Source organism: Acartia tonsa, chromosome 13 (assembly GCF_053477335.1).
Source record: "Acartia tonsa isolate MP-2025a chromosome 13, ASM5347733v1, whole genome shotgun sequence".
Taxonomy (NCBI): Eukaryota; Metazoa; Arthropoda; class Copepoda; order Calanoida; family Acartiidae; genus Acartia; species Acartia tonsa.
This window is the reverse complement of record NC_137272.1, coordinates 36,947,084-36,974,135: the sequence shown is the minus strand read 5'-3', so window position 1 is coordinate 36,974,135 and position 27,052 is coordinate 36,947,084. Positions and strand designations below refer to the sequence as shown.

Genomic DNA, 27,052 nt, shown 5'->3' with positions numbered 1-27,052 from the left:
AATGATGATATACAAAATTACTCCTTCTATAGAATGAAATTAGTCGTTGAACACCTAACTAAACGAACCAACTAATTATTTAAGTCCCCAAAGACAACGAATAATAAAACATTTTGAACTAGCGTTATAAGCAGTCCATTTTTCCCTCTCCACCTGGAAAACCCGATTTTAAACACAGTATGAATTTAGTTTACTGAAAAACATTTACAAAATAATCTTCTCTATCATAACTTTATTAATAATCACAACAATAATATTTAAATGCAATAACACAATTAACATAAAAATACATATAATTTTTGTCTTTTGTAAAGTAATGACTAAACCTAAAATTTATTTTTTTCACTTTGAATTAATGCCATTGTCTATCAAAAGGAGGACAGGTAATGTAATAAAAGCCTAAAACATGCCATGGACCAAAACAAAACATCCTAGAAGTTTAACTAGACATACAAAACTATTTTAAAATATAGGATAGGAAAAATTAAGAAGAAAAACAAAGATAATTTAATATTTGGTGAATTGAATGTCTTATCTATTATAAATCTATTAATTTTATTTTTGACTATTAATAATATAAATTCTAGATTCCATTGTCAATTAATCAAATTGTGATTGTTAAATGGCACAATTTCATGTAAAATTCTTATTCTTCAAAGATTTCCGAAGCACATATACTTGATGTTTGTATATTCGTCTAGTCCATGGCTAGATCCCTCTCTACCAAGTCCACTCTCCTAAAAATTTGATATAATCAATAGGGTTGACAATCCGGAATCCATCCAATGTTTGGAATCCGTTATTTTGATACCGGATTCGGATTTTTAATTGTTAGGCTAAAATTAGCGTCTTGCGTCTTTTTGGTCCGAATCTATTTTTTAATCTTAGTCATTTTGGCCGCTGTTGAGTCTAGAAATAGAAGAAAAACTACTGTGAAAATATGAAGAAAAAAAGGCTGCCTTAGATTCTTCCCAGTACCCGGTAAAATCCCTTAAATTATTTTTAAAAAGGCCCTTTAAAATATTGCTAGAATCCGGAATCCGTCAAAAAAATAAGAATCCGGAATCCACGGATTGATCCGTTTCATTTTTAGGCGGATTTTTGTGAGAATCCGAATCCGGTTAAAAAATTGGACGAATTACCAACCTAGAGATATTAAAAATAGTGAATTAATTAAAAATCAGCTACCCTGCCATAAGACGCGATTATAGTGTCCCTGGATTATAGTAGAATCACAGCTTTTATATAAGAAAATGTATAAAGCATGTAATATACCTAGTTAAAGAGCACACTGTGGGCTAGAATTGAATCAAGACAAAAGTAAGTGCCGAGCCCTGGGACCTATGTATGGTGAAAATAGACATAAAACCATGATGATTCCAGGTAAAACCAAAATATTTCAGCGGGGGCTTTTTGAGAAAATTAGATTTAAAAATTTCAAGTTCAATTTTCACCACCTAGGAGTTGCCGCATAATAATGACAAGAAAAGCAAATATTATCTATTTTAAATAATGAACAACTTTGCTTTTATGAAGTCCTTCTTAAAACCTCTATATATATGATTTATTTTAGGCTGAATTTTCGTGACCTTTGCAAAGCAAGTGATAAAAATGGCCATTTATTAACATCCTTCATAGTGGTTTTATGAAGAACTTTATAAAAGCAAAGTTGTGCATAATTTAAAATAAATAATATTTGCTTTTCTTGTCATGATTATGCGGCAACTCCTAGGTGGTGAAAATTGAACTTGAAATTTTCAAATCTAATTTTCTCAAAAAGCCCCCGCTGGAATATTTTGGTTTTACCTGGAATCATCATGGTTTTATGTCTATTTTCACCATACATAGGTCCCAGGGCTCGGCACTTACTTTTGTCTTGATTCAATTCTAGCCCACAGTGAGCAATTTGACAGATAAAACGGATTTCTAACTTTTTGTAGCTTTTGCTGTTCAATTGTAGCAGATTTTCTAGTTTTCATAAAAAATTTAATATTAGATTAGAATAAAAAAATGAGATCTTATGTGAAAGAGCGTCATTTTTTCCGCAAAGTTGGGTGCAAATGCGCTTATCAGGTCAAGCTGTTCTTAATTATGTGTTAAATTAAAAATAAGAACAGTTTGAACTAATAAGCGCATGTGGTTATGTAAAAGTGTATTAATTACCTTGATTCCACCAAAAGCAGCTTCAGCTGCAGAAATTGCTCCCTCATTAATTCCAACCATTCCTATAGATTCAAATAATAATTCAAATAATTTGTAAGTTCCCTGTTTGGTTTCATATTTGTCTATTTTTGGGGGGATTAGTTCAAGCCTAGGTATAACCAACAAGTAAAATAAATCTTTATATAATACTAGCGGCTACGCCCCTAGAGGCCTCTAGGGGCACCTAAGAAGGAGAGAGTCGAATTTAATACCCAATTTCTTATTTTAGATTTAAAAAAAAAAAATTTTTAAATTTTTTTTTGGGGGGGGGGTGCCCCCCCCACTCATTTTTAATGTTAGTTCAAAAAATTTAAAAAAAACTTTCAGCGGTTAGCGAGATCCTTCGGTACAGACACACAGACATCCTGTTACTTTAGTATAAGGATTTGGGGGGGGGGGCAAATGGAGAGGTCATCAATTTTACTATATTTTACCCCAACGACAGCTGAAAACCACATATAGGTTTCGTGGTTTTCTTCGAATTAATTTCGTTATTGGTGTAAGCTGGTTCGAGCCCCCTAAAAGATTTTTTTTAACCTTCTGTCTTCATTTTACATCAACAATCTAATGTGGAAAAAATATGACCCGCTATCCCTCTCTTGGAGTAATCTTATATGTAACTATTAAAAATCAAAAGAAGTGTGAGACCCTCCAATCCAAACTTATCTTTGACGTTCATTGTCTTATCCCTTTTGTTCCCTGGAATAACGTGACATGAATGGTTTTCAGTAGAAAGCATGCACTAAAAGGCTTCATTGGCGCATATTTTCAGTATTACAGACAACCAGCCCATTGATTGGGCAATCTTTATCTTGAAGTCTTAACTCTGCATATTAATGACACACATCCATCCTACTAATTTGGCAGAAAAACATCCAGTAACAGCATAGAACAACTGGAAATTATTTCCTACTGCTTGTAGGCGAAAACAATTTAAATTTTCTTACACCATTACTTTAAAGCCATATATATTACGAGAAGGCATAATTTATTTTTTTAATTTGTGGAAAAGGTCAAAAAGGACGGACAGACAAACTTTTTGGAGACCATCGTTTTAGATGTCCCAAGTAACATAAAAATGAAGAGAATGTTCTGATATTTTTTTTAATTGTTGAAGTGAAAACTATGAAAAATAAAGTTCAAATATTATTAACCTGTTTCTAGTTTCTTGGCTACTCTGAAGCATTGGCTGATATTTTCGCTGTAGAAATAACTTGCTAGTCCAACCCTAGACAATAAAAGATGCTTTGAATTTAGATCATTTTAACAAGAAGAGCTATTTATTTAGGTGGTAGTTTTCTTACATTTAAATTTTCAATAAAACACCATGAAAAGTTGAGTAATAATGGGAGGGACGTTGTATTGTGTTGGAAGGGAGATGTAAGAGGGGTCGATAAATCATCAAACAAGATGTTAGGAATAACAGCCTTTCCCTGTTCCCCTAGGCTTCAGACAACCCTGGTTAATACATTTGGTTATAATTAAGAATAGTTTGACTTAATAAGAGCATTTGACTATAACTCAACATCCAACTTTACGAAATTACGCGAAAAGAATGACGCTCTTAGTCTTAATACCTGGAGTCATTAGCCAAGGCCAGAGCCTCTTCTTCAGTCTTGAATGTTTTAATAGAAACCACTGGACCAAATATTTCCTCTCGGTACAAGCTCATTGACTCTGTTACCTACAAAATATATAAAAAAAAACTCGAGGATAGGTCAATAAAATTGAAGTTTTTCTCTACTAGACTTTAAGGATAACAACAAAACCTTGTTTTTAACATGATAATATTGATAAAAATAAGGGGGGTCATTTTTTGTCGTATTTTCTGTATGTTATGTTAACATTAGTGAAATGCACTTATTACGTCAACTGTTCTTAATTATAACCATTTCATGTATACAAATTTGCCATAAATAAGAACAGTTTAACTTAATAACCGCATTTGACTAACCTATAACACACAACTTTACGGAAAATACCCGATTACCCCCTTTAATATTATTTTTATTTTACTTACATTTGTAAGAATAGTTGGTTTATAGAACAGCTCTCCAGCAGATTTATGAGGTTCACCACCAACAACTATCTCTGCTCCCTGGCCTCTGGCCTCTTGTACCATCTCACAAATCTAGATAGATAGATAGTTATATGGGGATAGTGTCATAGCTAGATAGGTAGATAGTGATAGAGTTATGAGGTTCACCACCAACAACTAACTCTCTGCTCCCTGACCTCTGGCCTCTTGTACCATCTCACAAATCTAGATGGATAGATAGTTATATGGGGATAGTGTCATAGCTAGATAGATAGATATAGATAGAGTTATGAGGTTCACCACCAACAACAAACTCTGCTCCTTGACCTCTGGCCTCATGTACCATCTCACAAATCTAGATAGATAGATAGTTATATGGGGATAGTGTCATAGCTAGATAGGTAGATAGTGATAGAGTTATGAGGTTCACCACCAACAACAAACTCTACTCCTTGACCTCTGGCCTCTTGTACCATCTCACAAATCTAGATATATAGATAGATAGATAGATAGAGTTATGACAACTAACTAGATATGGCTTCTAGCAGAGTGTACCATCTCACAAATCTAAATAGGTAGATAGATATATGGAGATAGAGTGATAGCTAGATAGATAGATATAGATAGAGTTTTGAGATTCACCACCTACAACTAAAGCTGCTCCCTGGCTTCTGGCCTCTTGATGGTTTTATGGATAGATAGTTAGAGAATTTTTAACAGGGATGACAAGAAAGATAGAATAAGGTTATTTTCTTCAACTAATTAAGGTACAAGACTTCTAGCCTCTTGTATCATCTAATGATAGACTTGCCCAAAAAATAGCCAAAAAAACGGCTAAGCCGTTAACCGTTACTTTTACAATTTTTTGTTCAATTTAGGGAAAATAGACCTACCAAGGATTAATCAAGTTTCATAACGAAATTCGGATTCAAGTGCCATTTGCGCGTTGATTACGAGATGGTTGCATTACCCCCCCCCCCCCCCCCTCCCCTTACCTTATCAAATTGAGATTTATTAATAATAGGCCCCTGGCTGACACCATCCTTCATACCATCACCCAGAACAAGATTGTCCATGGCAGCTTTCAGCTTCCCAATAAATTCTTCAACCACAGATTCCTAAACAAAACGGATCATGGAAAGAAAACGAAAGGTTTCATCGTATTTTCACAGTAACTTATAGGTTATTTTAGGCTAGGTTAGATAAATTTTAATGAATCCTCCGCAGGGTTAAAGCCCCCGCAGGGGCTAGAAATAGGAGAAAAGCTACTTTGAAAATACGACAAACCCGCTACTTCGTTTTCCTTCCATGATCCAAAACATTAAATATTTAAAATGACTCAAGGGGATGGTTATTGCTTAAAGTGCAATTTTATTAAACACAAAGAAACTTAGCCTACAAAATTTAGTTACAGCAATCAGATCTGTATAGCAGTTGCAAAAACAAAAAAGGGGTAGTTGCACGAAATGCATTTGAACTTAAATTTAGTGAACAGCATATTTTTTTTCTGTTCAATGGTATAAACTACATTTATAGGGTATATATTTGAAAGAATTTGAATTTTCTACCATGTAGTTTAAAATATATCAAGACATGAAAATCGTATTACTGTGACATACTCAATTTATATAGTTGGTTTCAAAAACAGCATAAGGCCTGATTAAGTGATGTCTAATTGTTTGTTATTTATTGTAATACAAATTATATACATATACATATGTTAGAGGATATACGTGTAACTTCTGCTTGAAATAATTTTATTTGAAATGCACTTCATGCAACTAACCATGAAACTTTTAATTGGAAAAGTTAGAAGCTCGAACTGACCTGGACTAAAACCCTGTTTGTAGATACGCATGTTTGGCCGGCATTTCTAAAACAAACATATATTAGCAACCTTTTTTATTTGGAACTTGTTAGGGTAAGAAAAAATGGAAAGAAAAGACAAAATAACTGTACCTGTTAGATTATTTGAGTTGTGAATAATATGTAAATCTTTTCTAATAAAATATTTTTTGGATGTATGTGTGTTTGTAGCCATAATTTCCATTTTTTAGCCCAGAGATGCCCTGATTTACATTTATATAACCGCGGAAAGCTGTTTATAATACGATGCGGCAAATAACTATCCCAGTCCTACCTGAATTTGCTGGCCATGCAGCCCTGTACGGCCAGATCTAGGTTGGCAGAATCAAAGACAATGAAAGCAGCGTTGCCACCTAGATTAGATTAGATTTATTATTCTTGGGTGTACTGTACATAAATAATGTGTAAATAAATATTATTTATACATTTATATAGGTATACATTCAAAATTTATTGATATGGTTAATTTATATAGAAATTTTTGTTCCAAGTGGCAGTTTCCTAAAAGGTAGGAAGTATGCAGTAATGTGTATTCACACATTGTTTCCATACAGGCCATATAAGACAAAAAAAAAATAATACTTAACCTAGCTCCAGACCAAGGCGTTTAATTGTGTTGGCACTCTGTCTGTATAAGATTTTTCCAACCTGAAATAGTTATTTACCACATAGTATTATAGACAACTTTCGGCAGATAGTAAAATTAAATATTATAAGATTAATTCCAGTTTTGTTAACCGAAGGCCTGTGCTAACAAAAGTGGTATTAATCTTATGACTTTTATTTTATTACTAGTTGAAAATTGTCTATAATACGATGATATAGATGGTTTTTCACTGTGGCTTAGAACCGGTTCTAATCTAGCGGATATTAGTCGGTTTCGAAGCCATACTGGAATGACTATAAGACCAAGGCGCTCAAGTGTGTTGGCACTCTGTCTCTACAAGAGTTTTCCAACCTGAGAATTAGATTACTTTTCATATGATATTCTATTATCCTCTTATATAAGGTAGTAACTACTGAACATTTTGGGTTCCCTATTTTAGGTAAACTTCACATAAGTCCTTTTGTGGTTTTAAACTATATTTATAGCTCCCACTTCTCCCCTTTGATAACAGAGCCTCTAGCCCCTAGTAACAGGATATACTAAGATATTTTTCTGTATGTCTCTGTGTAGTGTCTAACGAAGCTTATTATAATTCCAGGGAAATAACTATTTCGGGGAGAGGTGTAATTAGATGCCTCTAGGGGCGTAGCCGATGGTAAAATAGTAATAATAACTAGTCATCTAAAAATATATCTTAGTATTCAAAAAGTTTTATTAGCTTCATTTAGGGTATCTAGAAAATATTACGTAATTTTTTTCATTTCTTTAATTTCAGAGAGAGAGGGAGGGGACAATGAGCTGTTTATTACTCTAGTCCCTAAAGTTTTATAATAACGTTTTCATATCAACTTTGGGGACTTTTGAACTTTGATTGGTTGATTCATTAAGTTAGGTGTTCAAACGTTTCAACAACCAATTTTAATTTAGAGAAGGGGTAATTTTGTGTCTCATCTTTGGGGATGCACATCAATTTATCGGCAATTGTCTTATACCTTTAGATCTCTGCTTTCATTTACTAAGTATATTTGCGATTACTTTTATTTAATGAAATCTTCTAATTTTTATCATGTACAAAACGGCCTGCTGTATTGCATCAAGATCCATGTTAGATCTATATACGCAATATTAACTTAAACACTTTTCAGTGTTGTATTACTGTGACGAAGATTCAAGATCTGATCTTTTACCTGACTAGACGCAGTCCTGCTCAAGATAATCAGGGGATACAAATATAACATGTACATTGTACTTTCTCTTACAAATGTTCATTGTGTACATATATATTTGTATTTCAGATAGATAGTCCACCTCTGGATATATTTACCTCACTCAGTGATAATAGAGTGACTGTGATACAATGACCATCACCAGAATCAGTAGCTGAATCCTGTCCGCGATCTGACTGTTGTACCTTCTGCATCTACCATCCTGGCAGAAGGCCAGGTCATCACCCAGTGTTGATCTGACCTGTCATTGCAACACGATCAGGTAGTGACTTTATTTGACGTGGTGGCAGCCTGAAAGAACTCAGCCCCCGACATCATTTAAAAGCACCAACTAAATCTTGTGCAATGGACAGTTCACATCTCAAAGTTCCTTTTCCTAGACAACTGTCTAAGAAGGAAACTTTTGAATCACTTTCCCACTGGAAATCCAGTGTTAGAAATTACTTCCGCCGGTCTACCAACTATTCTATCTTCTTCAGCTGTGGCACCAAATGGAATCATAGCTTACCATGTTATGGTTTCACAGAAGAAAATAAAGAAACTCTTGCTGACAATTTAGAGTGTCTTTTGGATACTATTGCATCCTTCCTACCAAGCCCATACATAACACACAAGATTGTTGAGAACTCAACATCAATACAATCTGTATGGGACATAATCTGGGAACACTATGGAGTAAGACCTACACAACATAGTTTCCTAGACTTCAATAACTTGAAAATTGAACAAGATGAAAGATATATAGATCTATATGACAAAATGATCTATCACACAGTGAACCACCTGTGTCCTGCTGGTACACCTGTAGCAGAGTCAAGCCCCAGTCCATCAAAGTTAGAAAAGACTGACATTCTAACTACCAGCCATAAAAATCTCATCGCATTAAACTGGCTGAATGCTATCAATCCGAAACTAATTGATATTGTAAAATTGGAGTACTCCAAGGACCTCAAGGCAGGTATACCCTTATCCTCCCTTGTCAAAACTATTGCAGAGAATATTGATTCTCTTATGATGAGATTCACTTCCAAAGTGAATAAGATTGACAGTACTGAGAATCCTGATTGTCAAGCTAATGTGTTAAGAATAGCCAATCAACGCTTCCCTGCTTCCTCCAGTTCCAGAGGTGGCAGAGGTCAGGTAAGCAACTACCAACATACAAGAAATCATAACCCAAACAATTGCAATAGTTGCTATTCTCTAGGAAAGCGCTTATCTCTTTATGTCAATTTTAGACACAATCCCTCCCAGTGCCCACAACGATCCTCAATACGCTCAGTGCAAGAGTGTACTGCTGAAACTATTACAGAGGATCAGGATCAAGAAAAAGATCCTGCTAGTGATGAATCTCCTGAAGAAAATACAGGTAACATTACCATAATACCACCCTCTGATCTGATAAGCAAAATAAGAAATATTGAAACTAGATTAGGTAATACTTCTATTCTAAAAGCTTCTTCTCCATCTTTACAAGCATATTTTAAAACTAAAAGAACATTTTGTCTAATTGACGAAGGTAGTGAATTATGCTGTATTGATTTTAGATTTGCTAACAGCTCTAACATAAAATTTTCTAGGACAAATGAATCTGCTGTCTCAGCTGGATCACACTCAATGAAACTCATGGGTCAAACTGATGATCCAATTATCATCCAATTGGAACACAACAACAACAAGATCGAATGGAATTTGGGACATTGTATTGTTGTTATGAATCTGGGATGCCCAATTCTCATTGGAGAACCTGGAAAATCTTATAATACCATTTTAACTGATCCTGTTAAAAGAAAAATAACAACTCTTGATGTTAATAAATGTCCTGTTTCCCTCCCCTATATAAATAAAAAACAATTTTATCCGAATGATTTTATTTGCAGAATAAATAAAAATGAGACAGTCTATTCTGGTGAAGAAGTTGAACTTGATGTCCCAGCCCACTTCAAAGAATCAGAACAGGTATTCTTTTCTCCAAGACAACTAACATCAGGCAATTTCTTTTCACACCAAATTTGTTCAGTGAAGAATGGCAAGGTAAGTATTAAGAACAACAACAATACTTCCATTTTTGTCAAAAAGAACAGCCATTTTGGTGATTTAACACCTTCTAGTCCATCATCTTCCTTGCAATTAAGTTCATTGCAACCTTTACAAGCTTCAAATCTACAACTCAGTAATGACTGCTCTACTTTAGCAAAGGTATCTATAGATCCTGACAATATCTTAAAAGACAAGGACAAATGTCTTTTTCAAGAACTTATACATGAATATTCTGACACCATCTCATCTCTTCCTGGTTGTTATAATGGGTATTTTGGAGATGTAGATTGTTCCATCAATTTCATTAAAGATCCACCTGCATCTCTGAAAGCAAGACTACCCAGCTATTCAAATGACAAACTTGTGACTATGGCAAATCTCATGGATGAAATGGAATCCATGGGGGTTTTATCTAAGCCAGAAGATGTTGGAGTGATTCCAAGAAATGTTCACACCAGTTATCTTGTTCCGAAGACAGATGGAACATTTAGATTTGTCACTGACTTCACTAGCTTGTTACCCTTCATAGGAAAGTTGGAAGTGGTTGCACCATCTATTGCTAATTCAAAAAGAATGATATCATCTTTTGCATTTCTTGCTGAACTTGATTTGACCCATTGTTTTTGGCAAGGTAAAATGTCTCCCCAAGACAGTCAATACTTGGCTACTCCACATCCCTTTGGAGGCATCAGAGTTTACACTAGAGAACCTCAAGGTATTAGAAATGCCTCAGAACATAATTCTGAAAGACTTGCCAGAATCTTTGGGGACCTTGAACAACAAGGAAAGATGAGCAGAATGGCAGATGGACTCTATGTTGGAGGATCATCTCCAAATGATTTGTTAGAAAATCTAAGATCTGTATTTCACAGAGCCAGACTATGTGGTCTCACATTCAAACCTTCAAAGATTGTTATCTGCCCTTTAAAAACAATTTTGTTTGGGTGGGAGAAGAATGGAAATCTATGGTCACCCACTCCACATGTAGTAACCCCACTATCTCAAGCTCCACGTCCTAAGACTGTCAAACAACTGAGGGGTTTTATTGGAGCTTTCAGACAGCTTAGCTCTACAATTCCCAATTATTCAATGAAATTAGGAAAATTGGAAAAATATACTGGAGGCAAAGGCTCACGTGAATATGTAACTTGGAATCAAGACATGGTTTCTGAGTTTGAAGATGCCAAAGCCTCTTTGAATGACCTGAAAAGCATTGCAATCCCCACACCTGAGGACACATTACATATCTATCCAGATTTTAGTGAAAATGCTAATGCCATAGGTTCACACCTTATAATTCACAAACCTGGTAAGGACATAACCAGGTTAAATGGTGGTTACTTCTCTGTTAGGTTGGAAGACTGCCAAACTAGATGGACCCCCTGTGAAAAGGAATGCTTAGGTATAAAACTTACCATTCAACATTTCAAGCCATACATTCAAAACTCCAAGAACAGGACCTATATCCATACTGACAACCTTATTTGTGTACAAGCTTGGAACAGACTTAAACAAGGACATATTTCCACATCATCCAAGGTTGCTTCATTTTTGTCGTCTATATCTGAAAACAATATAGAAATAGTACACTTTCCAGGGACCCAGACTAAGGTTGCTGACTTCAGCTCAAGAAATCCATTGCCATGCAACATATCAAGATGCCAGATATGTAATTATGCATTTGAACAGACCTCTATTGGGGACATTGCTTCAATTATGTCTATAACTGTTAATGACATTGAAGATGGGAATTACAAAATTCCACTTACTGAAAAACCAACATGGCTTAAACTACAGAAACAGGATGAAACACACAGGTTACTTTACAGACTCATAACATCAGGAGGACTTCAACCTGAACCTAAACTTAGAGGACACACAGATTTAAAAAGAATGTATAATCTCTACAAGAAAGGTTTGTTGTCTATTGATCAATCAGGATTAATAACTGTGAAATACATTGATGGTTCATCAGGAGTAGAATATGATGCTATTTCAGTACCTAAGCAGCTTTATCCTGGCCTTGTTCAAAGTATTCACATTAAACTTTCACATCCATCTAAAAATCAGATGCATAAATTTCTCCACCGCTATTTCTTTTGTATTGGAGTCAATGAAACAGTGGACTCAATACATAATGCTTGTCAAATTTGTTCATCACTAGCAAAACTCCCTAAATTTGAAAACACATATACAACATCACATAGACCAACATTTGGATCATATTTCAGTGCTGATATTTTAGTTGATAATAATCAAAAAATCTTTGTCTGCAGAGAAAATCTTTCTCAATTTACAACAACAAAGATTATTAAGGATGAAACTTCTGTCTCAATCAGAGATGCTATCCTTTCATGTGTCATGGAGTTCATCCCTCCAACTGGGACTGTGATTAGAGTGGACCCTGCTCCAGCTCACAAACTCCTATCTGATGTAAAGAACGATGATGTACTCAGAAAATTCAATATTCAATTAGAATTAGGGAGAGTGCATAACCCTAATAAGAATCCGATTGGGGAAAATGCAATTAAGGAGTTTCGTAAGGAACAACTAAAGTTAAACAAGAATGGTGGCCCTATAACTGAATCAGACAGAGCAATTATTACCTACAATATGAACCAAAGAATCAGATATAGAGGATTGTCTGCCAAAGAAATTTTACTAAGAAGGGAACTAATGACAAATGAAACAATACAACTTCAAGATGATGAACTTGCAGAAATACAATTTAAAGCAAGAAAAAGCTATAATGACAAACATAATAGTAAGGTAAATGCAGAAACTAATCTTGACTTTCATATTGGCGACAGAGTTTTTATAAAAACTGACAAGTCCAAATCAAGAGGGAGAGAAGAACATGTGATTACTAAATTATTTGAGAAAGATAACATCAAATGGGCAAAAATTCAAAAAATTGAAAAAGGTCTTAGATCAATTGATTATAATGTTCAATTAAACAACTTAGTACTTGTCTCAAATTGTTTTTCCAACACAGATGTAAAAAATGATGAAATAGATGAAGAAAATGAAATGCATGGATATAGTTTACAGGATATACCCAGTGTTGATGATAAACTGAAAAATATTATCACCAACCTTGAAAAGGAGATTCCGAAACAAAAAGGAAGACCCCCCAAACCTAAATATCCTGATTATATAGTAGATGATGCTATACCTGGTCCTTCTTGCATCAGAACTTTGAACAGTAAGTTAAAAACTGTTTTTAAACCTCCAACCCATGGCTGGGACCAAGAACAATGGTCCCAAATGCTGGATTTTGAGGATGATTTAGATTATACAGCAGGTATATCATCTATTGTTAATTTTGAATGTGCACATTTAGATCTGTCCTGGGACTTTGAGGAAATGCCCAAATTGGATGATCAGACTATTGCTGATTCAATTTCATTGAAAGACTTGTCAATGATTATTCCTGAATGGCCTACAAAATCTGATATAGATATCAACAGTGCTGCTGTTAAGATTCAACAGTCTTGGAGAAACTATAAGCGCAGGTCATCAACTAATCCTTTTCATCTAGAGACTGATCTTTCTTCGAATTCATCAGAGGATGACATATTTTGCTCCTTACAAAGCACTTTAAATGATCCCGATCTATTTGACTTCATGTCAAGCACTGTTGTTGAATGTGATGATTCTAAAAATGAGTCTCTGCAAATGGCATTTGAGAACCATGAACAAGACATAGTGAATGGTTTCCTAAACAATATTTCTTCTCCTGCATTTCAAGATTACCAATTTCCCACTCACACTAATAGTGATGAGAAAGAACCTACTCATACTAATAATGATGAGAAAGAACAATCTCATACTAATAGTGATGAAAAAGAACAAACTTATACTAATAGTGATGAGAAAGAACAAACTCACACTAATAGTGATGAGAAAGAACAATCTCATACTAATAGTGATACAAAAGAACAAACTTGTACTAATAATGATGAGAAAGAACAAACCCATACTAATAGTTATGAGAAAGAACAACCTCATGCTAATAGTTATGAGAAAGAACAAACTCATACTTATAATGATGAGAAAGAACAAACTCATACTAATAGTGATGAAAAAGAACAAATTCATCAACATCTTTCCTTGAATATGTTAAATCAGAACATAAAACACAGAAACACAGACTATCTATCCCCTAATACTCATGAGACTGACTGTTCTCACGTGAACCCTTGTAAAAATAGGATTGAAGGAAACCATATATATCCTATTGCCACTATAAATGATCCCAATTCTTCAATCTCTGTCAATGTTGTATGTGATGTCTCACCAGCTCTCAACCAATTAAACTTGCCAACAGACACAAACAAAGTTCAAGATGTTTCCAAAACTCTTGACCTCCTTAATAATTGTCCTAAAAGGAAATCACTTAGGCAAACTCAAAGACCTGATTACTATCACATGAATAAATATGGTAAGCAGGATCCAACAGAGAAAAATTGAAGAGGGAAGAAAGGAGGAACAGGACTGCGCAATATTAACTTAAACACTTTTCAGTGTTGTATTACTGTGACGAAGATTCAAGATCTGATCTTTTACCTGACTAGACGCAGTCCTGCTCAAGATAATCAGGGGATACAAATATAACATGTACATTGTACTTTCTCTTACAAATGTTCATTGTGTACATATATATTTGTATTTCAGATAGATAGTCCACCTCTGGATATATTTACCTCACTCAGTGATAATAGAGTGACTGTGATACAATGACCATCACCAGAATCAGTAGCTGAATCCTGTCCGCGATCTGACTGTTGTACCTTCTGCATCTACCATCCTGGCAGAAGGCCAGGTCATCACCCAGTGTTGATCTGACCTGTCATTGCAACACGATCAGGTAGTGACTTTATTTGACGATAGGAAATAAATGTCTATAAATGAGCTCAAGTCTTCCAAAGAATATATGTTTAAAACTTAAAGTGCTCCAATAATCCATAATAAAATCCCATTGGCCAGAACGATAAGACCCATTATTTTACTCTATTAAAAATTAATTCATTTTTTTCATTTCATGTTGCTATTTACATTATATTGAAGTATTTAATTTCTAATCATGAAAAAGAAAATTTAAATTTATAATATAATAAAGGGGGGGGGGGGGGGCGAAAGTGACACTTTTTGAAACCAAAACTAAAAGTCAAAGGAACTCAACTAAAAAAAGAGTTACAGGTCTGACATTTTGCATGGCAGTTGCTTTATAGGGGTACAATATGGAACTGTGAAGAAACGGCGGCGCAACCGCCGAAAACCGCCGAGAAAAGGCAACAAAAATTACGGCGGGAAACGGCGGTTTTCGGCGGTTGCGCCGCCGTTTCTTCACAGTTCCATATTGTACCCCTATAAAGCAACTGCCATGCAAAATCTCAGACCTGTAACCCTTTTTTTAGTTGAGTTCCTTTGTTGACTCTTAGTTTTGGTTTCAAAAAGTGTCACTTTCGCCCCCCCCCCCCCCCCCTTTAAGAAAACTCTGTTTTAAAAGAATTCGATTGTGGCGACACTTTGTGTGTTCAAATATTAAACTAAAATTGTAGTAATCATATTAACCCTTTGGTGATGGTATTGTAAAGAAAAAAATATAATTTAAAAAATCTTTTTAAAATCATTTAAATTATTAAATATTTACTTTCTTTAAATAGTAATGCCGGGTGAGGAAAATAGATTTATTGAGAAATAGATATGCATATAGAAAACTAGCCAATAGGGAGATAGTTATATCGAGCAAACTCTAGTTTATCAAATATTCATAATGATGAAAATGTTTTTTCTACCTTGGTAGAACCAGTAAATGAGATGCCCGCCACTTTTGGAGATTCACAGAGCACTTTTCCAACTTCTGCTGTGTGTTGTCTGCTACTTGTTATCACATTTACCACACCTAGACATAACACAAAATAAACCATCTTGTAATAACTATAGAAAGTCTGGGTCTCACAGACAGATAGACAGACGTACACTCTCAGACATCCTGATACTTTTATCTAAGGATTAAGGTTCTACAGCAAACAAACCTGCAGGAATGCCAGCTCCTTCTGCCAGGGCGGACATAGGGGTATCTTCCATGGATTAATCCCTACCCTAAAATAGTATATAAACCTTCCCAGGACCAATAACATTGCAAAGGAGAACCATATCGGTTCAGTGGTTAGCGAGATCCTGGTACACACAGAAAGACATCCCGTTACTATTATATATAGATTGTATGTCTACTGCAAACAAACCTGCAGGAATGCCAGCCTCTTCTGCGAGAACTCCTAGAGCCAGGGCTGACAGAGGGGTGTCTTCCGCAGGTTTAACAACACAGGTACATCCAGCTGCCAAAGCCGCAGCTACCTATAAATAAAACATGAATGATCAATAAATATTAAGCTCTAAATTCAAACAAAAGGCCAACGATCATAAACACTTTTGGCAAAATTACATGGCAAAAGACACTATATGTTTTAGGGACTTGCTTTCATTTAAAGGATTGAATATGCAGATGCTTCGCCAAATTGCCAATTAATAATAAAAAAGATTTATTAGGTAATAAAATTGAACACCACTCGAAAATTTCCAAATATTATCTAATTTTGTCTATGTTCTTAATTTTATGTCTGTTTAAAAAGCTGACACATTATCTTTCTAGTGATTATTGATATTGTGACTTGTCCTGTTTAAAAAGCTGACACATTATCTTTCTAGTGATTATTGATATTGTGACTTGTCCTAGGAATCATTTCATTTTGAAAAAATGTGACTTATTAATCTTTCTAATGATCACATCATAGCATTAGGAAAGTTCCAAGGAGTGATCTTTCATACCACTCCTATTGGTTATGCTTTATTACCTATTGTGTCTTGTTGTCCTAGGAATCATTTCATTTTGAAAAAATGTGACATATTAATCTTTATAATGATCACATCATAGCATTAGGAAAGTTCCAAGGAGTAATCATACCAACTACTCCTATTGGATTTGCTTTATTATTGTGTCTTGTTGTCCTAGGATTCATTTCATTTTGAAAAAAAATGTGACATATTAATCTTTCTACCTAATGATCATAGCATGAGGAAAGTTCCAAGGAGTGATCTTTCCAACCACTCCTATTGGTTATGCTTTAACAATGTGTCTTGTTGTCATAGGAATCATTTCTGTTTAAAACATGACATATTAGGTAATCTTTCTAGTGATCATAGCATTAGGAAAGTTCCAAGGGGCGATATTTCCAACCACTCCTATTGGTTGAAACATTACCTTTCTAGTAATCATAACATTAGGAAAGTTCCAAGGTGTAATCATGCCGGCAACTCCTATTGGTTGAAACATTACTTTTCTAGTGATCATAGCATTAGGAGGAAAGTTACAAGGAGTAACCATGACAACAACGCCTGTTGGTTGAAACATTACCTTTCTAGTGATCATAGCATTAGGAAAGTTCCAAGGAGTAATCATGCTAACAACTCCTATTAGTAGAAAATACCTTTCTAGTAAACATAGTATTAGGGAAGTTCCAAGGTGTAATCATGCCAACAACTCATAAACTTAACATTACCTTTCTAATAATTATAGAATTAGGAAAGTTCCAAGGTGGGATCATGCCAACAACTCCTATTGGTTGACATTACCCTTCTAGAGATAATAGCATTAGGAAAGTTCCAAGGGTGATCATTCCAACAACTCCTATTGGTTGACATTACCTTTCTAGTGATCATAGCACTAGGAAAGTTCCAAGGTGTAGTCATACCAACAACTCCTATTGGTTGAAATTGTTACCTTTCTAGTAATCATAGCATTAGGAAAGTTCCAAGGGGTAATCATACCAACAACTCCTATTGGTTGACGAATAAACATCATTTCCTTGCTGGCCACTGGACTTTGTGCTACCTTAAATAAGAAAAATATTAACATTTACCTAACCTAACCTAACCTAAAATGACTTATCAAAAGCTACTGTGAAAATGGGTATTGTCAGTTTCGTGACATCGCCTCTTAAGGGGCGTTTCGTTTAACAGTAGCTTTTCTCCTATTTCTAGCCCTACGTGGCCAATTGCCAACCCTGTGGAGCAATCATTAACATTTATCTAACCTAATTTAACCTATCAAAATCTACTGTGAAAATGCGACGAAACGCCCCTGAAGAGGAGACGAAACCGACAATACCCAAAAACTTTTTAAGAATATAATTTATGAATCTTTTTGGCTAAATTATTATTTTATTATCCCTTTTGCTCCTCAACTAATTCGATTTAAAAGTTTTTTTTGTTCCTATTTCAAATTGAAACAAAAGCCAAACAATCCAGTCATATAAAGCGGTAAGATTTAATTTTGTTTGTTCTATAAGATCTTGTTAACCAAAAATCGATTAGGTTGTATATTTTAGAGAATCCTTGGGATGCAGGGTTTAGGCTGTTTTATCTTTCAATCTAAGCTTATGTATGGTTTAAGGCTTTTAAACTCCCCCTTTAAAAACAGAGATATTAGCAAACATTTTTTCGTTATATGTGACTGGCAGAAAAGTTGGCACCAAAGCATCAATATATTACCTCTCCATAAATTCTTCTGCATTCTTCGCTGAACCATTCAATGTAAGAGCTACCATACACCAGTTCTCCTCGAGATTCTGCCAAAGGCTTACCTGGAGAAAAAAAAATGGAGGGTTGTTTCCATGAACATAGTTTTTAATAAGTTTGTGATCATTTTTCTATAACTTAACTTTCTGATTAATTTAGTAGGTAACAAATAAACATTTCTATCATTAAGGGGGGGGGGGAAGTTTGTACACTTATAGGAAATGAAATTCAGTATCAAAGTATGGGAGGGCCGTGTGGGCTTGTTTTTAAAGTTATCAACCTAATTCTTTTTGTAGGCTCTCTTATATGACTGGATATACACGTATTTCTTTGAAAATTGAATTTCGGCACTTTCCTTCTAGGGGCTTGTGGAGCAAAAGACCCCCAAAAACACTAAAAATATGAGCTCTGACCTTATTTTTAAAGATATTAACCTTATTTTTTTTATAATACTTTTTTAACATAACCGAATCAACGAACCATTACAGATTTCATTTTGGGACTTTCCTACTAGGGGCTTGTGGAGCAAAAGACCCCCAAAAACACTAAAAATATGAGTTCTGACCTTATTTTAAAAGATATCAACCTGAATTTGTTATAATACTTTTTTAACATAACCGAATCAACGAACCATTACAGATTTTATTTTGGGACTTTCCTTCTAGGGCCTTGTGGAGCAAAAGACCCCCCAAAACACTAAAAATATGAGTTCTGTGCTTATTTTTAAAAATATCAACCTGATTTTTTAAAAATAATACTGTTTTAACCTAACCAAATCAACGAACCATTACAGATTTCATTTTGGGACTTTCCTACTTGGGGCTTGTGGAGCAAAAGACCCCCAAAAACACTAAAAATATGAGTTCTGGCCTTATTTTTAAAGATATTAACCTTATTTTTTTTATAATACTTTTTTAACATAACCGAATCAACGAACCATTACAGATTTCATTTTGGGACTTTCCTACTAGGGGCTTGTGGAGCAAAAGACCCCCCAAAACACTAAAAATATGAGTTCTGACCTTATTTTTAAAGATATCAACCTGAATTTGTTATAATACTTTTTTAACATAACCGAATCAACGAACCATTACAGATTTTATTTTGGGACTTTCCTTCTAGGGCCTTGTGGAGCAAAAGACCCCCCAAAACACTAAAAATATGAGTTCTGTGCTTATTTTTAAAAATATCAACCTGATTTTTTAAAAATAATACTTTTTTAACATAACCGATCTAAGAAACCATTACGGATTTCATTTTGGGACTTTCCTTCTAGGGGCTTTTGGAGCAAGACCCCCCAAAACACTAAAAATATCAGTTCTGAGCTTATTTTTAAAGATATCAACCTGATTTCTTTTTATAAAAATTAGGGTTGGGCCGGATATCCGGTGTGGCCGGATATCCGGCCGGATATCCGGCCATTTTCAATATCCGGCCGGATACCGGATATTGAAACTATCCGGCCGGATATCCGGCTCTATAATTTTTTATACTTTACACCAAAAATCTCTGCTTTTTAAAATCTTAAATGGCTATAATTTTTTTATTATTGAAGCTAGAAGAACATTTTTTCTGAATAAGTTTAACTTTATGTAAATTTCCTATAAGATTTCTGAAGAAATTTTTTTTTACTACTTTAATATCTGGTAATTTAGCCGGTTATCCGGCCGGATATCCGGTAATTTGGCCGGATAGCCGGATATTTGCCGGATATCCGGCGTTGGCCGGATATCCGGCCGGTTACCGGATATCCGGCATTTGAAATCAGCCGGATATCCGGTATCCGGTATCCGGCCAAAAAAGTATCCGGCCCAACCCTAATAAAAATATAATTTAACATAACCAAATCTACGAACTATTACAGATTTCATTTTGGGACTTTCCTTCTAGGGGCTTGGGGAGCAAAAGACCCCAAAAACACTAAAAATATGAGTTCTGAGCTATTTTTTAAAGATATCAACCTGATTTTTTTAAAAATAATACTTTTTTAACATAACCGAACTATGAAACCATTACGGATTTCATTTTGGGACTTTCCTTCTAGGGGCTAGGGGAGCAAAGATCCCAAAAACACTAAAAATATGAGTTCTGAGCTTATTTTTAAAGATATGAACCTGATTTTTTTATAATACTTTTTTAACATAACCGAACTAAGAAACCATTATGGATTTCATTTTTGGACTTTCCTTTTAGGGGCTAGTGGAGCAAAAGACCCAAAAACACTAAAATTATGAGTTTAGAGCTTATTTTTAAAGATGTCAACCTGATTTTTAAAAAAAATTTTAACATAACCGAATTAAGGAACCATTACAGGTTTCATTTTAGGACTTTCCTTCTAGGGGCTAGTGGAGCATAAGATAGGGATTATTTAGTTGAATAAAATGAAAAAAGTTTCAATAAAAAAATCAGCTCATTATCTTTAAAGATAAGCTGAGAACTCAATTTATTTTGTTTTGGAGGTGTTTTACCCTACTTTCCCCTAAAAGGAAAGTGCAAAAATGAAATTATTAGTGGCTACCTAGTTCAAACATGGGAAAAAAGTTTTCATGAAAAAAATCAGCTCAATATCTCTAAAAATATGTTTTGGGGGTCTTTTGCCCCACTAGCTTCTAGAAGGAAAGTCCCAAAATGAAATCTGTAAAAGTTACCAAGTTCGGTTATGTTAAAAAAAGTGTTCCTAAAAAAATCAGGTTGTTATCTTTAAAAATAAGCTCAGAACTCATATTTTTAGTGTTTTGGGGGTCTATTGCTCCGCTAGACCATAGAAGGAAAGTCCTAAAATGAAATCTGTAATGGTTTGTTGTTTCGGTTATGTTAAAATAGTATTATTTTTTAAAAATCAGGTTGATATCTTTAAAAATAAGGTCAGAACTCATATTTTTAGTGTTTTTGGGGGTCTTTTGCTCCACAAGCCCCTAGAAGGAAAGTACCAAAATGAAATCTGTAATGGTTCATTGATTCGGTTATGTTAAAAAAGTGTTCCTAAAAAAATCAGGTTGATATCTTTAAAAATAAGGTCAGAACTCATATTTTTAGTGTTTTTGGGGGTCTTTTGCTCCACAAGCCCCTAGAAGGAAAGTCCCAAAATGAAATCTGTAATGGTTCGTTGATTCGGTTGTGTTAAAAAAGTATTAAAAAAAAAATCAGGTTGATATCTTTAAAAATAAGGTCAGAACTCATATTTTTAGTGTTTTGGGGGGTCTTTTGCTCCACAAGAAGGAAAGTGCCAAAATTCAATTTTCAAAGAAATACGTGTATATACAGTCATATAAGAGAGCCTACAAAAAGAATTAGGTTGATAACTTTAAAAACAAGCCCACACGGCCCTCCCAAACTTTGATACTGAATTTCATTTCCTATAAGTGTACTAACTCCCCCCCCCCCCCCCCCTTAGTTTACTAAATATAATGTGATATCATCTTTAAGGATTCAATATTTGTGAAAACCATATTTTGCTTTATTTTTCCAATACGGCTGGATTAAAACCGGTTCTAAGCCATACTGAAAAATTATGTATCCTATCGTATTATATCCAGTTTTCTACGAAAATAGTTTTAATCTGATAATTGTACATTTTTATAACCGCGGAAAGCTCTTAATAATACGATGTAATAAATATAAAATAAATATTACTAATTACTATGATGCAGAAAAAAAAACTGCTTTTGATACTCTTGTGTTTTATGTGTATATTTATTCTGAAGGAATACTAACTATCATATACATATACACTGAAAAAAAAGATGAATCCTTCTCTAAATAAAAGTAGCTACCCTGTTCTGCAGTCAATAGTTTTGCAAGTCCTTCATGATTGGCTACACATAGATTAAACCATTTCCTAAAATATATAGGTACTTAATAAAAAAAACTGTTGGTAAATTTGTATGCTAGGTTGGTAGTTGAATTAAGTATTTATAGGTAGTTACAACAAATAAAGAATAATACAAAAATAAGTAGAAAACTTTTAATTAAGGGCTTTTTTTAAATATAACAGTTGCATAGGTAATATAGGCACATTTTAAAAAATGCAATGCTTACCTAAGTAAATCAGATCTATACTTTGCCGTTGTACCTCTCCATGTCTATAAAAGAAATTAATAGAAATTTTTTTCTTAACAGTTGAGATATCCAAAACAGTATTCTCGTCCTCATTGCATCAAAATGTCGTTTGAAATTCATAAATATAAAAAAATAAGGGATTAACTAAGTCTGCAAGAAAATCAGAATTAATGATTTCTTGGATTTAAAAGAAGCAACAGTTAAGTTTCCAACTCTTGTAACATAGCGTGCATTTAAAATAACTACCTATGTATTTAAATAAAATGAGTTAAAATCTATGAAAATAACCTGGAAAGCATCATTAGCAGCATCTACAGCAAGACTAACATCTGCAGCATTCATATCAGGAACACTTGTAATAACCTACAACAAGATGTAAAAAAGAGATAGTTCAGGGAGGGTATTTGGCGTTTAGACAACTTTTTGAAGAAAAACACACACATTTAGGTTTGGTTAAGCAATGGTTAGTTGAGTATTCTAGGAATGAAAATATGAGGAAGGGTGGTCAAAATTGTTTAGGTAAAAACACATTGTTTTTATTTTAAGCTGTTGATACTTTTAAAAATTCTTAAGACTGTGCCTCTGGCATCAAAACCTGTTTTTCTTATGAAAAGGTTCTATTAACTTTCTAATGGAAAATCAAATGTTCTTTGTTAGTTTGTGTGTCAAAATCCAGAGATCTAAAGGGATAAAACAATGGTCGGACTCGATATATTGATGTACATCCGCAATGATGAAACACAAAATTACCCATTCTGTAGATCAAAATATGTGGTTAAAACATTTGAACACTCAACTTTATGAACCAACCAATCAAAATTTAATAAAAGTCCCCACAAGTACTAAGGCAACGAATAAGAAACCGTTATTTTAAAACTTTGGGGACTAGTGTAATAAACAGCCCAATGTCCCCTCCCTCCCTGAATTACAATACCTGTGAATTCATAGGATTTGTGACTTGGAAAGTTTTACCAGAGGCCGCCCCAATCCAGGCTCCATTTACTAAATAACCATAATGTTTAAAATCCAGGGTAGATTCAAAGATTGGATACAACCATGGACGATAGATTACCCCTTGTCAGATTAAAATTATTGGTGGAAAAGGCTGGGCACTGCAATGTTGGCTTGAACATTATTTAGATTTAATATGAAAGGACAAATTTTGAAACCCAACAGCAGAGTGCAATGGATCTTTGACTTTGAGGAACAATAGGAATTATTTATAGTTCAGTGTCCCCTCCCTGCTTTAATTCAACAACAATTCAAATCACAAAAGCACTAAAAACAGCTTATGTATCCTATTATATAAAGTAGTAAGGTTTTCTGTATATTAGGTAAACTGTTTATAGGTCCCATGTTGGTTTTAGGCTTTTAAATTTTCAGATTTTAGTCATTAGATGGTTTTAAGCTATTTTTCAAGTAAATCTTTTTCTCGTCAAATACAGAGGAGCTAGGAGCGTAACCGCTAGTGAAATATAATTCAAACTAAAATACTTCAAAACTGATTTTGCTTTTAGTTTTTTTAAATCGTTGTTTATCTTCAGGTGTCCTACTCACCATAAGCTTTATCTTTCAGAAGTACATCAACTTCTGGGCCCAGAGATGACATTCTACGAACTCCAAGTCTACAATTTAAATAGATTTGCCATTTTTAAAACTTGTCAAATTTAGATTTTAACAGATATTCCAGTATGACTTCGAAACCGCGCTGATATCCGCTGAATTAGAACCGGTTCTCAGCCATACTTTAATTAAACACCTTGTTTAGCAACACTCAACTTAATGAATCAACCAATCAAAATCATTACAATAGATACTACCTAGTCTAATAGATACTACATCTAAATGAAAAAACATTAAAATTTTTTTATTTTAAGGTTAGGTAAGAGAACCCTGCGGAAATGGGATTTTTAGGTCTTTTTTGGCCTGTTTTGGTGTAATTTGATGTAAAAACTCACTGGTAATTTTTTTCTTAAATTTTTTTCCTTAAATACTGTATGTCTATTCATAAGGACATTATTTTTTAAGATGATTCAGCAAGTTTGGGACAAAATCCCAAAAAACCTATATTTGATATAAGACTCACAAACTTTAGAAAAAAGGCACTTTACTCCTGGGAGCCAACCACCTAGCCCGCTGGGGTCGGTCCCCGACTTGCTGAACATCTTGAATAATGTCCTTGTGTATAGACACAGTGTATTCAAGGGAAAAAACCTAATAAAAAACAATTAAAGGTAAGTTTCTACATCAAAATAGACCAAAAAAGGTCTAAAAACCCCATTTTGCGCCCATTTCCGCAGGGTTTTACTTACCTACTAACCTAACCTAAAATAAAAAAAATGATTTTTTTTTGCCATTTAGATGTAGTACCTATAGGACTAGGCTTATGTACCAAGTTTCAAGAGTCTAGCTCAATATTTAGACCAATTTGCTCACAGTTTAAGTGTAAATGTCATTACGCCCGCCCTCCCCCTTTGGGAAATCTGCCATTCTTGACGAGGGTAGGGTAATAAAGAGTAGCTCCTTTGAGACAGCGGGTCAAGTACTTGTACTTGAAGCTTGAGCTGACCCTGGTGGCTAGTATACAAAAGTGTCTCGTCTTACTTCATGACTACTTAGGTCCAAACACTAAGAAACTATGACTACACTAGTACACACATACATACATCCCTTCTGTCACCTACCTAGTAGCCGCAGGAGCTAATTTAGTCAGCATACTTTCCATTTTATCTAAAACTTTTTCTGATTCTGAAATAAATAATTTTCTTCAATCTTTTTATATTTCTATGGAAGCTTTCAGAGTGTTTCTTTGGTCAACAGATGGATCATTTATTTACACGACCTTTGTCTGGAAGTCTTAATTTATATAAGAGCAAGTTAGTTTGTCCATTGTCCCCTCTCTCTGTGGAATAAACCACATTTGAGAGGATTTAAAGGGGGGGGGGGGCAAAGTGACACTTTTTGAAACCAAAACTAAAAGTCAAAGGAACTCAACTAAAAAGAGTTACAGGTCTGACATTTTGCATGGCAGTTGCTTTATAGGGGTACAATATGGAACTGTGAAAAAACGGCGGCGCAACCGCCGAGAAAAGGCAAAAAATAAATTCGGCGAGAAACGGCGGTTGCGCCGCCTATTCTTCACAGTTACATATTGTACCCCTATAAAGCAACTGCAATGCAAAATCTCAGACCTGTAACTCTTTTTTTAGTTGAATTCCTTTGTTGACTTTTAGTTTTGGTTACAAAAAGTGTCACTTTCGCCCCCCCCCCTTTATACCCCTATTAACTTTGCATCAATTTATTTCACCAAAAGTCAAATATATACATACAAAATTTGCGTATGTTTTCATTCCTAAAGTTGAGTTGCGACTGCTTTTTTGTTTTCCTTTAGTAACAATTGAAAAATTACACTATGGACCAAAATTGATGAATTTTTGGTTTCAATAAAAAGTTTTAAATTAGAAAATAAACGAAAATTAAAGCGCCTCTTCCCTTTAATTAGGGTCTAAAGCATGCTGGTTAAAAGAGAGGAGGCCATCAAAGGTAACTCCGAGAAATTTGGGTTTCTCGACGGTCGGGACAGTTTCGCCATTGATTTTCACATCTAGTGTTAAAAAAATAGCCTAAAACCATACTTTGACCAATGTGAAGCTTCCTAAAAAGAAAAACTAGGTCAGTTCATTAGTAAGGGAGGGGGCGAAAGTGACACTTTTTCAAACCAAAACTAAAAGTTAAAGGAACTCTACTAAAAAAAGAGTTACAGGTCTGACATTTTGCATGGCAGTTGCTTTTTAGGGGTACAATATGGAACTGTAAAGAAACGGCGTCGCAACCGCCGAAAACCGCCGAGAAAAGGCAAAAAAAAATTCGGCGGAAAACGGCGGTTTTTGGCGGTTGCGCCGCCGTTTCTTCGCAGTTCCATATTATACCCCTATAAAGCAACTGCCATGCAAAATCTCAGACCTGTAACTCTTTTTTTAGTTGAGTTCCTTTGTTTACTTTTAGTTTTGGTTTCAAAAAGTGTCACTTTCGCCTCCCCCCTTTAGTAAATGATATCTTAAGCTTTAGACTAAAAAATCTTACTACTTTCTAAGACTAATACTTTAGGCCTAGCCTTAGGGGCGGCCAGAAAATAGCTTAAAACCATCCCAACCATTTACAAAGCTAATCTGAAAAGTAAAACCAATTCAGACCTTCAATTTCTGAGATATTAATGCTCTAATTATGGGGAAATTCGTTCTAGTTTAATCATATTTAGTGATAAACATCTATGAAATAATCATCTATTTAAAATGTAGAATTTTATCTTGTTCGTATCTACTGTGTAAGTAGACATCAAAATTAAATTCTTATAGTGTTCGTACAGAACTACTTTAAAAAAAACTAATAGCGAAAAACTGATTACGTCAGTAGTCAAGTAGATTTTAAAATAAT

At 34.4% G+C, this 27,052-nt stretch overlaps 2 protein-coding genes across 2 annotated transcripts; one reads left to right on the top strand and one right to left on the bottom strand.

Annotated features, from left to right (window-relative positions):
* Positions 1-217: 217 nt before the first annotated feature.
* Ssadh (succinic semialdehyde dehydrogenase) lies at positions 218-25,437 on the bottom strand. Its single transcript, XM_080145415.1, has 19 exons — positions 25,303-25,437; positions 24,176-24,243; positions 23,553-23,620; positions 22,907-22,981; positions 22,598-22,641; positions 22,333-22,397; positions 18,533-18,624; positions 17,763-17,873; positions 16,228-16,339; positions 15,778-15,884; positions 6,694-6,754; positions 6,381-6,459; positions 6,068-6,113; positions 5,236-5,358; positions 4,223-4,333; positions 3,780-3,886; positions 3,357-3,430; positions 2,164-2,225; positions 218-737 (listed from the first exon to the last, which is right to left on the bottom strand). The coding sequence occupies exons 1-19, from the start codon at positions 25,341-25,343 to the stop codon at positions 654-656; spliced, it is 1,530 nt and encodes a 509-aa protein (XP_080001541.1). The 5' UTR covers positions 25,344-25,437; the 3' UTR covers positions 218-653.
* On the top strand, positions 8,752-14,867 carry LOC145335425 (uncharacterized). The gene is made up of 2 exons (XM_080181170.1): positions 8,752-9,305; positions 9,517-14,867. The coding sequence occupies exon 2, from the start codon at positions 9,554-9,556 to the stop codon at positions 14,447-14,449; it is 4,896 nt and encodes a 1,631-aa protein (XP_080037296.1). The 5' UTR covers positions 8,752-9,305; positions 9,517-9,553; the 3' UTR covers positions 14,450-14,867.
* Positions 25,438-27,052: the final 1,615 nt, after the last annotated feature.